Source organism: Oncorhynchus gorbuscha, unplaced genomic scaffold (genome assembly GCF_021184085.1).
Source record: "Oncorhynchus gorbuscha isolate QuinsamMale2020 ecotype Even-year unplaced genomic scaffold, OgorEven_v1.0 Un_scaffold_624, whole genome shotgun sequence".
NCBI classification, from domain to species: domain Eukaryota; kingdom Metazoa; phylum Chordata; class Actinopteri; order Salmoniformes; family Salmonidae; genus Oncorhynchus; species Oncorhynchus gorbuscha.
The window spans coordinates 133,517-147,331 of record NW_025745741.1 but is presented as its reverse complement, the minus strand read 5'-3'; the positions used below and the strand labels follow the sequence as shown (position 1 = coordinate 147,331).

The 13,815-nt window shown below is 44.3% G+C and overlaps 1 protein-coding gene and 2 long non-coding RNA genes across 3 annotated transcripts; 2 read left to right on the top strand and 1 right to left on the bottom strand.

Moving 5' to 3' along the window:
- The first annotated feature begins 2,977 nt into the window (after positions 1 to 2,977).
- Positions 2,978 to 12,271, top strand: LOC124019541 (pyroglutamylated RF-amide peptide receptor-like). Its single transcript, XM_046334904.1, has 6 exons — positions 2,978 to 3,500; positions 4,514 to 4,672; positions 7,248 to 7,309; positions 8,378 to 8,613; positions 10,353 to 10,450; positions 11,800 to 12,271. The coding sequence occupies exons 1-6, from the start codon at positions 3,143 to 3,145 to the stop codon at positions 12,216 to 12,218; spliced, it is 1,332 nt and encodes a 443-aa protein (XP_046190860.1). The 5' UTR covers positions 2,978 to 3,142; the 3' UTR covers positions 12,219 to 12,271.
- On the bottom strand, positions 8,065 to 10,749 carry LOC124019542. Its single transcript, XR_006835796.1, has 3 exons — positions 10,386 to 10,749; positions 10,163 to 10,282; positions 8,065 to 8,514 (listed from the first exon to the last, which is right to left on the bottom strand). It is a non-coding gene; the product is annotated as an uncharacterized LOC124019542 (long non-coding RNA).
- A 5-nt stretch (positions 12,272 to 12,276) lies between the features above and the next one.
- On the top strand, positions 12,277 to 13,317 carry LOC124019544. The gene is made up of 2 exons (XR_006835797.1): positions 12,277 to 12,331; positions 12,381 to 13,317. It is a non-coding gene; the product is annotated as an uncharacterized LOC124019544 (long non-coding RNA).
- Positions 13,318 to 13,815: the final 498 nt, after the last annotated feature.

The window sequence follows — 13,815 nt, the reverse complement described above, 5'->3', positions numbered from 1 at the left end:
CAGGGAGCCACAGGAAGTCACAGGAAGCCACAGGAAGCCACAGGAAGTCACAGGAAGTCACAGGAAGTCACAGGAAGTCACAGGGAGACACAGGGAGCCACAGGAAGTCACAGGAAGCCACAGGTAGTCACAGGGAGCCACAGGGAAGAGACATACTCCTACTCACTAGTAGCCACCACACCAGATTGAACAGCCTTTTGATGTATGGTGTTACTGCTACAGATGATAGACTAACCGGTACCGGCCCGGGAACAAGTCAAGTACTTCTCAACAACGTTTTATAACCCAGTTAGTGGTAATGAAAAGCAGGCTGCGTGTCCATCAAAAGTTATATTATTGTTATCGAAGTCAACAGACTTCTAATTGCTTAACCCATAACCATTGCCTTTTCAAGTATACCTGTGTAATCACATACAAAATGAACAAATAAGACAGGCCTCATCTGATACAAGTTGTAATTTAAGCTTTTTCTTTATCTCCTAGCAACATGTCTTGCCACACACTGAATGTTTCAACGTGGCCTTCCTCAGTGTGTGTGGTAACTGTATAGTTCTCATTTGATTTAACCTCTGTTTAGGTAGGGAGGGATGGGGGGGGGTCCAAGTTGTAATTTAAGCTTTTTCTTTATCTCCTAGCAACATGTCTACCACACACTGAATGTTTACCTCAGTGTGTGGTAACTGTATAGTTCCCAATTGATTTAACCTCTGTTTAGGTAGGGAGGGGGGATACAAGTTGTAATTTAAGCTTTTCTTTATCTCCTAGCAACATGTCTTACCACATTTGAATGTTTCACGTGGCCTTCCTCAGTGTGCAGGTAACTGTATAGTTCTCATTTGATTTAACCTCTGTTTCCAGGGAGGGGGGGGTCCCTAATGAGAAGAGCCTTAGCCTTGATACCTCAGCTTGGTATGAAATTTCAAAGCAGTTTGTTCAGATGCTAAGGAACACATGCCATGTTAATCAGGAGTCATGTGTTGTTATGGGATAACAGGGCGTTGTTGGTGGCAACAGATTAACAATTAACCAATGGCAAGGTACCTTTTGTGGAAATTAAAACACAATGACCGACACCATTGACAGTAACATTGAATAAACATATCACGATTTTGACAGCTAGATTTATTTTTACCTTTATTTAACTAGGCAAGTCAGTTAAGAACAAATTCTTATTTTCAATGACGGCCTGGGAACAGTGGGTTAACTGCCTGTTCAGGGGCAGAACGACAGATTTGTACCTTGTCAGCTCAGGGGTTGGAACACGCAACCTTCCAGTTACTAGTCCAACGCTCTAACCACTAGGCTACCCTGCCGCCCGGGTAGGCCAGACACTCACATTTAATCCAGGATCCAATCCGATCCCGCTTATAAACAATTAGTAGGCAACGCCATCCTCCCACAGTTTGGTCCAAATCACACGATGCACACCGATGATGTCATGGTCAACACTGATCTCCAGCAGATCGCCCCGGAGATCAGTGTTTACCATGACATCATGGTCTACAGCCTCTGATTTGGACCTCCTGGGAGTATTCATTTCCTACTAATTGTATACTGATTGGTTGATGATGTCATTGGCCGCATGTCGGGGAACCATGGTCTACATCCTCCCTACAGTTTACAATCGTCCCCACAGTCTACAGCGTGTTTCAGCCCCCCGACCATCCGCTCAAGAACAAAATCGGCCCGCGGCTGAATCTAGTTGATGATCACTGGTCTACAGCCTCTCAAGATTCCTCAGCCTCCTACAGTCTTCAGCTTCCGCACAATCTACAGCCTCTCCACATCTACAGCCTCTCCACATGTTACAGCCTCTACAGACTACAGCCTCTCCACAATCTACAGCCTCTCCACAATCTACAGCCTCTCCACAATCTACAGCCTCTCACTTAGGGTCCAATGCTTCGCATGTTGCTAGGAGACTCAGCTCCCAACAAGGCCTCTCACTTAGGGTCCAATGCTTCCCATGTTGCTAGGAGACTCAGCTCCCAACATAGCCTCTCACTTAGGGTCCAATGCTTCCCATGTTGCTAGGATACTCAGCTCTCAACACAGCCTCTCACTTAGGGTCCAATGCTTCCCATGTTGCTAGGATACTCAGCTCCCAAAACAGCCTCTCACTTAGGGTCCAATGCTTCCCATGTCGCTAGGAGACTCAGCTCCCAACACAGCCTCTCACTTAGGGTCCAATGCTTCCCATGTTGCTAGGATACTCAACACAATATAGAAAAATCATCCTTAATAAACAATGGGTAACTTGCACCCAATTACATATATCCATATATATATGTTGAGTCCAAGTGTAATGTTCATGCAGGCTGTACTTGAAAAGTAGTATATACACACAAAACATTTGATTGAAAGACGGGATCCTTGTCAGAATCCCCATAACAGTTCTGAGATAGGACTGTATAATAGAATCACAGCCATCTGTTTGCAAAGGAAGTGTGTTGTTGTCGAACAGCGCATCTCTGAAGAGCACTGTGCACAAAAACAAATGACTATGTAACTAACTGGAGTAGATGCAATGATAAGACAAGTTGATTGACTCCTCCTCTATATGAGTTCAGGAAATTGAACACAAGGATCAAAAACCAGGAATGACCTTTTCATGAGACCTCAATCTTGTATAGGCTATGATGAAAAACACAAACTCACACAAACAAAGATATGAATCTGTGTGTGTGTGTGTGTGTGTGTGTGTGTGTGTGTGTGTGTGTGTGTGTGTGTGTGTGTGTGTGTGTGTGTGTGTGTGTGTGTGTGTGTGTGTGTGTGTGTGTGTGTGTGTGTGTGTGTGTGTGTGTGTTCCTTCTGTCTTTTGAGGACTGGAATGACAGCTTATTGGGTGTTCTACCCCTTGATGGACAGAGGTTATAAGCCCACAGCAACAACAGCAGACTAACAACGTGCGGTATATAGGCTAGAAGTGTCACTCAGACACGTTCCTCTTGCCTCTGGACACGGGAGAAATGCACTATCTAGCCGCAGCACAGTGGAAATATGTTTTTTGGGGGAGCGCACCAGTGCGCACTGCTTGGAGTAGCCTAATCAGCCACACGCGTATTAACACACACGTTTCGGGCGGGAAAATACATCTGTCTGTAGTGGCTGTACTACTGGAATTTACATAAAATCCTAGAAAATGACAACGGCGACAGAAATGGGGTCCACGAAAATAACACCCGAGGTTCTGCAAGAGATGCTGCAACATTACAATTTAACGCGACGAGAGTTTATCGAGTCTTACAACATTCAGCCGCTTGTCTACGTCCCTGAGTTGCCGTTGGGCGCTAAGACTACTTTCGTCATCATGTATGCTGTCATATTCGTCCTGGCTTTGGTTGGGAACAGTTTGGTTGTCTACATAGTGGTGCGTAAAAGAGCAATACAGACCTCCACTAATATCTTCGTCTGTTCTCTGGCGGTGAGCGATCTTCTTATCACGTTCTTCTGTATCCCGTTCACCTTGTTGCAAAACATCTCCTCGGAATGGCTCGGAGGTGAGTTCCTATGTTCCATGATTCCATCAACAGCTGTCAGCTCTGCACGGAATGTCTACTGGTTGAAGTAACATGATTTCCGCGTCGTTTCAATTAAATTACATTGAACTGAAGTGGAATTAGACGTTGGATTGATTTCTGTGCCCAGTGGGGTGTCTACTCTCATTGATAGTTTGAATAAACTTTAGAAGCCTGTATGTAATCGTTGTTGTGTTTTTCCATCCTATAATAATATGGATGTGCATTCCATTTGGCAGTAGTTTATGAATATTATAATCTGAGCCTTGACACTCATTGATTTATGAACGGGTTGTGTTTGCAGAGCGTTTTTTTAAATAATTTCAAGAGAATCTCAGTGTATTATTGCCTTCTGGTGCCTTCTACAGTTGAATGAAATTGATGGACGTGGGTCACTCAACCCATCAGTCAAAATTTTGACGTTAAAAACCAACCAAAATGGGAGGTAATAGGCTACAGAGCAGTGCCTCACAAAGCATTTCATTTCCATAGTTGTTGTCTAAGTAAACCGTTTTTAATCGATGTTCTGGTTTGCCGGACATTAGGGTTTATAGGTGGCTTGAGAGTTATTTCACCTTTTTCAATATTTCACACAAGATTTAGAGCAAGCGATATCACATTCGTTTTGTGATAAAGGTTATTCTGTGAATTGTCACAAAATAGCCTATTTTATTTGAATGGTTGAGGATCAGCATTCTAGGGGACTATACATCGAAGCCAGGGGATTTAGGAGTGAGGGTTACCAACACACGAATGTCCCCATGCAGTTATATAACGAGAGCCATACCGGCTGCAGTACACAGGCAGCTCAATTATGATATGTTGCCCAATTATTGACAAAAGAGCTGATTTGATTGGTCAAAATACCAATTAGTGAGAAAAGATCGGAATTGGTCTGTGTAATCGCAGCCAATGAGAGAACGTATGGAGAAACTTCTGCTTGTTCCATGTACAGTGTGTTTTTGAGTGACACTTCTAACCCCTTCTCTTCATAGGTGTTCTCATCTGCAAGACGATTCCTTTTGTTCAGACTATGGCCATAGTGACGGGGATTCTCACAATGACCTGCATCGCCGTGGAGAGGTACCAGGGAATTGTCTACCCCTTGAAAATGAGGAGGCAGTACACTCCGAAAAGAGCATACAAGATGCTAGGTATGCTTTTAAAAACAAACACTCCTTCTGCTTTTGTGTTAATGGTGTGTCAGTGAGAACAGAGAAGGAAGGATGGGGAAGAGGAGAAAGAGAGAGAGAGGAGAGTGGGAGAAGAGGAGAAATTAGAGAGGAGAGAGGAGAGTGGGAGAGAGAGGAGAGAGGAGAGAGAGGAGAGAGGAGAGTGGGAGAAGAGGAGAAATGAGAGAGGAGAGAGGAGAGAGGAGAGTGGGAGAAGAGGAGAAATGAGAGAGGAGAGAGAGGAGAAGAGGAGAGGAGAGAGAGGAGAGAGAGGAGAGAGAGGAGAAGAGGAGAGTGGGAGAAGAGGAGAGAGGAGAGAGGAGAGAGAGGAGAAGAGGAGAGGAGAGAGGAGAGTGGGAGAAGAGGAGAAATGAGAGAGGAGAGAGAGGAGAGAGGAGAGTGGGAGAAGCGGAGAAATGAGAGAGGAGAGAGGAGAGAGGAGAGGAGAGGAGAGAGAGGAGAGAGGAGAGAGAGGAGAGAGGAGAGAGGAGAGTGGGAGAAGAGGAGAAATGAGAGAGGAGAGAGAGGAGAGAGGAGAGAGAGGAGAGAGAGGAGAGTGGGAGAAGAGGAGAAATGAGAGAGGAGAGAGGGAGAAGAGGAGAGTGGGAGAAGAGGAGAAATGAGAGAGGAGAGAGAGGAGAGTGGGAGAAGAGGAGAAATGAGAGAGAGAGAGAGAGAGAGGAGAGTGGGAGAAGAGGAGAAATGAGAGAGGAGAGAGGAGAGAGAGGAGAGGAGAGAGAGGAGAGTGGGAGAAGAGGAAAAATGAGAGAGGAGAGAGGGAGAAGAGGAGAGTGGGAGAAGAGGAGAGTGGGAGAAGAGGAGAGTGGGAGAAGAGTGGGAGAAGAGGAGAGTGGGAGAAGAGGAGAGTGGGAGAAGAGGAGAGGAGAGAGAGGAGAGTGGGAGAAGAGGAGAGTGGGAGGAGAGGAGAGTGGGAGAAGAGGAGAGGAGAGAGAGGAAAGTGGGAGAAGAGGAGAGTGGGAGGAGAGGAGAGTGGGAGAAGAGGAGAGTGGGAGAAGAGGAGAGAGGAGAGTGGGAGAAGAGGAGAGGAGAGAGAGGAGAGTGGGAGAAGAGGAGAGTGTGAGGAGAGGGAGAGAGAGGAGAGGAGAGAGAGAGAGTGGGAGAAGAGGAGAGAGGAGAGTGGGAGAAGAAGAAGAGAGGACACTAGGTCACTAGGTACAGACGTTGTGAGAGGATAGTAAGATGAAAGATGATAAAAGATGGAGATTTAAAAAAAAATTGAATTGGATAGTAGCCTATGAGAGTTCTTCAGTTATGGTTGAATTTCTTTCATAATATACAAATAAAGTGGAGTATGGTGTGTAGATAAGTGGGGAAAAATGCATAAAGCTCTGAGGCACTGACAACACAAAGAGAAGGAAAATCCTTATTTAAACACATTAAGCTCTGAGGCAACTGACAACACAAAGAGAAGGAAAGTCCTTATTTAAACACATTAAGCTCTGAGGCACTGACAACACAAAGAGAAGGAAAATGGCTTGACCTGACCTCCATCTTTTATCTTATCTTTATCTTTTATCATCTTACTATCCTCTCACAATGGTAGTGAAATTAACATTAATAAATTCTCTGGCAACAGCTTTGGTGTACATTTCTGCAGTCAGCATGCCGTTGGCATGCTCCTCAACTTGATACATCTGTGGCATTGTGTTGTGTGACAAAACTCCACATTTTAGAGTGACCTTCTATTATACTCAGCACAAGGTGCACCTGTGTAATGATCAAGCTTTTTAATCAGCTTCTTGATATGCCACACCTGTCAGGTGGATGAATTATCTTGGCAAAGAAGAAATGCTAACTAGCTGGGATGTAAACAAATATGTACACAATTTGAGAGAAATCCCCTTTTTGTGTGTATGGAAAATTGATGGGATCTTTGTTTGTATTTGTGTTTGTATTTGTGTTCAGTGTGTATAGGAGATAGGGTGCCATTTGGTACGAGACCTAACTCTAACCAAACACTATGGCATGATGCTAGACTTGTGTGTTGAATTCACATGTTAAACATACAGGAGAGGAACATTCTATTCCAGCTACCCAATCAATATACAGGATAGGAACATTCTATTCCAGCTTCCCAATAGAAATACAGGATAGGAACATTCTATTCCAGCTACCCAATAGAAATACAGGATAGGAACATTCTATTCCAGCTACCCAATAGAAATACAGGATAGGAACATTCTATTCCAGCTACCCAATCAATATACAGGATAGGAACATTCTATTCCAGCTACCCAATAGAAATACAGGATAGGAACATTCTATTCCAGCTGCCCAATCGATATACAGGATAGGAACATTATATTCCAGCTGTAGAAATACAGGATAGCGTATTGCAACAAACTCATTGTAATACACAGCTAAAATCTATTAATTACAAATCTGACAATGGTAACATTTTACACACATGAAGGTACAAATGTGATAAATTGGTGGATCCAGCGTTTTGGAAAGAAACTCCTCATATGTGTACAGTATATGATGTATTACTTATTGTGAGGAAGTCATTGTATTGAGACATGTCTTCTTTGTGCAGGACTTGTATGGAGTGCATCAGTGGTTGTGGGATCCCCAATGCTGTTCGTACAGCAACTAGAGGTATGTCAAGCCCCTCCCATCACAGCTACTATAGCTTCAAATCAAATCCAAAACACTTACAGTAAACATCCTGGCACCAAAGAAGCTGACCTGACCTAACTTAAACTGACCTGACTTAACCTGACCTGACTTAACCTGACCTGACTTAACCTAACCTGACTTAACCTAACCTGACTTAACTTAACCTGACCTGACTTAACCTGACCTGATTTAACCTGACCTAACTTAACCTGACCTAACTTAACCTGACCTAACTTAACCTGACCTAACTTAACTCAACCTGACCTAACTTAACCTGACTTAACTTACCCTGATCTAACTTAACTTAACCTGAATTAATTTAACCTGACTTAACTTAACCTGACCTAACTTGACCTGACCTAACTTAACTTGACCTGACCTAACTTAACCTGACCTAACTTAACCTGACCTAACTTAACCTGACCTTACTTAACCTGACCTAACCTAACTTGACCTGACCTAACTTAACCTGACTTAACTTAACCTGACCTAACTTAACCTGACCTAACTTAACCTGACCTAACTTAACCTGACCTAACTTAACCTGACCTAACTTAACCTGACTTAACCTAACTTAACCTGACCTAACTTAACCTGACCTAACTTAACCTGACCTTACCTAACTTAACCTGACCTTACCTAACTTAACCTGGCCTGACCTAACTTAACCTGACCTTACCTAACTTAACCTGGCCTGACCTAACTTAACCTGACCTTACCTAACTTAACCTGACCTAATTTAACTTAACCTGACCTAACTTAACCTGACCTAACTTAACCTGGCCTGACCTAACTTGACCTAACCTAATTGACCTAACCTTACTTGATCTGACTTGACCTGAGCTAACTTGGCCTAACTTGACCTGACCTAACTTGACCTAACCTGACCTAACTTGACCTGACCTAACTTGACCTGACCTGACCTAACTTGACCTGACTTAACCTAACCCTACTTAACCTAACCAAATCGTTCGCTTTCAGAATCACTCCAGAAAACCAAAAGCTGTGATTGAATGATTCATTGATGTGTTCCCCCTCCATTCCCAGGTGAAGTATGACTTCCTGTACGACCACCACCACGTGTGTTGTCAGGAGCGTTGGGGTTCCCTGGTCCACAGACAAGTGTACACCACCTTCATCATGGTCGCTCTGTTCCTGATGCCCATGGCAGCCATGTTGTTTCTCTACACACGGATAGGGATAGAGCTGTGGATCAGGAAGAGGGTGGGGGACTCCTCTGTGCTGAACACCATGAACCACAGAGAGATCAACAAAATATCCAGGTACTCTACATATACACAGACGTCTTTCATTGTTTTATTGTGATAGATAGAGAGAAGAATGAGAGGGGAGAGATGAGTCAGGAGAGGACTGGCCACCCCTCAGAGCCTGGTTCCTCTCTAGGATGAGAGAGGAGAGATGAGTCAGGAGAGGACTGGCCACCCCTCAGAGCCTGGTTCCTCTCTAGGATGAGAGGAGAGATGAGTCAGGAGAGGACTGGCCACCCCTCAGAGCCTGGTTCCTCTCTACCCAGTACAGCCAAGAGAAGACTTGTCACCCCTCAGAGCCTGGTTCCTCTCCACCAGGTACAGCCAGGAGAGGACTGGCCACCCCTCAGAGCCTGGTTCCTCTGTACCAGGTACAGCCAGGAGAGGACTGGCCACCCCTCAGAGCCTGGTTCCTCTGTACCAGGTACAGCCAGGAGAGGACTGGCCACCCCTCAGAGCCTGGTTCCTCTCCACCAGGTACAGCCAGGAGAGGAATGGCCACCCCTCAGAGCCTGGTTCCTCTCTACCAAGTACAGCCAGGAGAGGACTGGCCACCCCTCAGAGCCTTGTTCCTCTCTACCCAGTACAGCCAGGAGAGGACTGACCACCCTTCAGAGCCTGGTTCCTCTCTACCCAGTACAGCCAGGAGAGGACTGACCACCCTTCAGAGCCTGGTTCCTCTCTACCCAGTACAGCCAGGAGAGGACTGGCCACCCCTCAGAGCCTGGTTCCTCTCCACCAGGTACAGCCAGGAGAGGAATGGCCACCCCTCAGAGCCTGGTTCCTCTCTACCAAGTACAGCCAGGAGAGGACTGGCCACCCCTCAGAGCCTTGTTCCTCTCTACCCAGTACAGCCAGGAGAGGACTGACCACCCTTCAGAGCCTGGTTCCTCTCTACCCAGTACAGCCAGGAGAGGACTGACCACCCTTCAGAGCCTGGTTCCTCTCTACCCAGTACAGCCAGGAGAGGACTGACCACCCTTCAGAGCCTGGTTCCTCTGTACCAGGTACAGACAGGAAAGGAATGGCCACCCTTCAGAGCCTGGTTCCTCTCTACCCAGTACAGCCAGGAAGGGACTGGCCACCCCTCAGAGCCTGGTTCCTCTGTACCAGGTACAGACAGGAGAGGAATGGCCACCCCTCAGAGCCTGGTTCCTCTCTACCCAGTACAGCCAGTAGAGGAATGGCCACCACTCAGAGCCTGGTTCCTCTGTACCAGGTACAGACAGGAGAGGAATGGCCACCACTCAGAGCCTGGTTCCTCTCTACCCAGTACAGCCAGTAGAGGAATGGCCACCCCTCAGAGCCTGGTTCCTCTCTACCCAGTACAGCCAGTAGAGGAATGGCCACCACTCAGAGCCTGGTTCCTCTGTACCAGGTAAAGACAGGAGAGGAATGGCCACCCCTCAGAGCCTGGTTCCTCTGTACCAGGTACAGCCAGTAGAGGAATGGCCACTCTTCAGAGCCTGATTCCTCTCTTGGTAACTGCTGATTGTAAAAAAGGCTTTATAAAATGCACTATATTTATTGATTGAGGTGAACGGATATGAAAAGTTGAAAGCACCTGGGTATTGAACCGGCGGTCTGAGTTGACAGCACTACTGCCAGACCATTCAGGCACACAGAGAGCTCTTCTAAAATCCCTGTTGAAATGCATTGTGCAGGATGACACCTGCATGTCTCTCTGTATGGGAAGAATAAAAGAAAGGGAATCAGCGCGAGAAGGTTAGAACATTCTTTATTGATTTTCACAGGAAGAAGAAACGAGCTGTAAAAATGATGATTACCATCGTTCTGCTGTTCACGATCTGTTGGGCTCCGTTTCATACCGTTCACATGCTGTTTGAGTACAGTAAGTATCTATCACACAACAATAACGACAATAGGGTTTAGGTCTAACCAGCTGAAATAGGGTGTAGTACACATAGTATAAACAATCACCGTCACATAGGTTAACCTTTACATTCAGGTTTAACTGTAACTCAGATGCAGGTGTAATTCTTACGGTTCAGCATGGTTTTCACTAACCACGTTTCCATGAAACCATTTCATGCGGATGAATTACCTGATGCATGAAAACAAAAGTCACGCCCAGTCTGATGGAAACATGACATGTCGGTACAAGACGGTGCTGACAAAACTATTTGTTCGTTCGACATGGTGGGACCTTTTTGTGTCGGTAAAATGAATTATATGAGAAATGGCGGGGGAAACGCCGCGATGCGCAAATGATTAATATAATAACCATCAAATCTAAGTAAACTTGGAGTCACGTGATGATATGTTGTGTGGTCCTCTCATTACGACTCGGGAAAACATGCCGTTTATTAGCCTACAGATTAAATCAATTATGTTCAACTTCACAGGGTGGTGAATGTGCAATGAGCTTGATGCTCCTTTCCATTAAATGTCGAGGATCTTATTCTGGTGACATGGTGATCGATGCTTGGCTGCCGTTTCACAAATACACATCATTTGACTCTTTTTCATAATTATCTCATAATGTAGGGAGCCTACCCGCAATGTGTCCGCGAGCTGTTGACTAGCGCTAATACCAAGACCAGAGTGGGCACATCCGCTATATAATGCAACAGTTTTTGTGATACAAGTATCAGTCGAGCTGGAAATGCGATGGAAACCCCATTTAACTTGTATTTTTTTCTATTCGGTACATGAAAATGTAACAGTAAAAGTTATGTTTATATGCACTACATCACGCACAGCCTCTTATCAGGGCTCTCGAGTGGCGCAGAGGTCTAAGACACTGCATCTCAGTGCGAGACGTGCCACTGTTGTACCTGGTTTGAATCCAGGCTGTATCACATCCGGTTGTGCTTGAGAGTCCCATGTGGCGGCGCACTATTGGCCCAGCGTCGTCCGCTGTAAACAAGAATATGTTCTTTTAACTGACTTGCCTAGTTAACATCGAAAACGTTTAAATCAGCAAACAGTCCGTTTTTTCTTTTTTAAGATAAAACATTATTGTAGTGATGTCCTATATTTGTTACTGTATTATAATTTTCCAAAAATTCTAATGAAAAAATCATTTTGATGGAAACATGTCTGGTGGGAAAATGCAATATTGTTATATGGAGATTTTACAACGTGTAAATGAAACTCTGTCACAAATTGGATGGAAACGTAGCTACAAATAGTCTAAATACAGCTAAACTAATCCCTAAAAACCTTCCTTTCATCTAGACAACCTAGAGAAGAACTCTGACGAGGTGACGGTGAACATGATCATCGCCATCGTCCAGGCCATCGGCTTCTCCAACTCCTTCAACAACCCGATCATCTACGCCTTCATGAACGAGAACTTCAAGAAGAGCTGTGTGGCAACCTTGTCCCGCTGCCTCAGGAAGCCCTCCAACCACCGGGGCGGCGCTGTGGAGACGCCCAACAACCCCACTGTACTCTTTATTAGACCACTGAAGAGGGAGGCCTTCTCAGAGACTGGAGGTGGGGCTAATGGAGGCTTGGTGCAGGGTGTGCTGGAGAACGGTCCGTCTGTCTCCTCTCAGACCTCCTCAGCCTTAGCAGGGGAGAAGATGACGGAGAACACTCAGCTGCCCAGTGAGCAGTGTAGATCTGTTAAAATAGTCTCGTTACAGACTTAAAGAAGAAGCACTCCAGTCTCCTTCTCACCTCATTTATCCAAGTGTACATTATGGGATAAGTCTCCTTTTCAACTCATTTATCCAAGTGTGCATTATGGGATAAATTAGTACAGGTTCCGAAGCGTCTCCTTTTCAACTCATTTTCCAAGTGTTTTGGAAAAGGTTCCCGAAGCGTACCTTTAAAAAGAAGCACTCCAGTCTCCTTCTCACCTCATTTATCCAAGTGTACATTACGGGATAAATTAGTACAGGTTCCGAAGCGTTCTTTTTGGAAAAGGTATAAATGATCCTATTTAGGTTACCACCACAGTGACAACGCAGTCTGTTCCTTTAAGTGGCAAAAATGTACCACTAAAACGTTTTTTTGGGGGTGTTGTTTTAAAAACTGTATGGTGCCAAGCCTTATTTGCATATTTCCCAGGGTGCCTTTCAAGTGAATTTTAGAGTTACCAGTACCATCAATGACTGTTTGCTAGTGACACAGACAGCAAAGTGATATGGAATTCTCATTGGAATGCAGCCACAGTTAGAATATCCCCAAATGTTTACTTTTAAATCACCCTCAAACAGCATTTAAAATGACTGCCAAAGAAGGGAAGTTTGATAAATGAGACTCCCTAAACCATCTAAACAGGAACAACCATCTCAGTAACGGGTGAAATAAGTCCAACTACTAACAGATTGGATGAGTTAAAAAAAAAAGTATGTTATTTATCTTTGTGTAGCATAAGATCAATTCAAACATATTGAAACAAACAATTCTAAAAATCAACATGGGAAAGTGCATGCTGGGAAATATGAAAATGGGATTGGTTTTTGAGAGTATATTGGGTACAAAAAATATACCATTATACTAGATTATCTGCAAATGTACCCTAAAAAGGTACTCAACAGTACCATGTGAGATTATGTGTACCTCTTAAGGTACATTGTGTATTTTAATATTTTTGTACACCAGGAAACAAAGCTGTCCTCTATTCATACCTTTTTTCCCCTGAGTGTGCATTCGGAAAGTATTCAGACTCCTTGACCTTTTCCACATTTTGTTAAGTTATGGCCTTATTCTAAAATGGATTGAATAAAAATTTTCCCTCATCAATCTACACACAATACCTCATAATGACATCACAATACCGTATAATGACATTACAATACCCCATAATGACATCACAATACCGTATAATGACAATACCGTATAATGACATTACAATACCCCATAATACATATAATGAATACAATACCCCATAATGTATAATGACATTACAATACCCCATAACATCACAATACCGTATAATGACATTACAATACCCCATAATGACATAATTTTTAATGACATTACATTTAATGACATCACACCAGGTTTTTATTAATAATAATATAGAAATACCTTATTTACATAAGTATTCAATATCCCTTTGCTATGAGACATGAAATTGAGCTCAGATGCATCCTGTTTCCATTGATCATCCTTGAGATGTTTCTACAACTTGATTGGAGTCCACCTGTGGTCAATTCAGATTTGAAAAAGCACACACAGTTGTCTCACAAGGTCTCACGGTTGACAGTGCATGTCAGAGCAAAAACCCAAGCCATGAGG

Coding starts and splice junctions, on each gene's coding strand:
- LOC124019541 (XM_046334904.1), top strand. CDS start 3,143: ATGACAACGGCGACAGAAATGGGGTCCACGAAAATAACACCCGAGGTT. Junction 3,501..4,513: donor CTCCTCGGAATGGCTCGGAG/GTGAGTTCCTAT, acceptor TTCTCTTCATAG/GTGTTCTCATCTGCAAGACG. Junction 4,673..7,247: donor AAGAGCATACAAGATGCTAG/GTATGCTTTTAA, acceptor TTCTTTGTGCAG/GACTTGTATGGAGTGCATCA.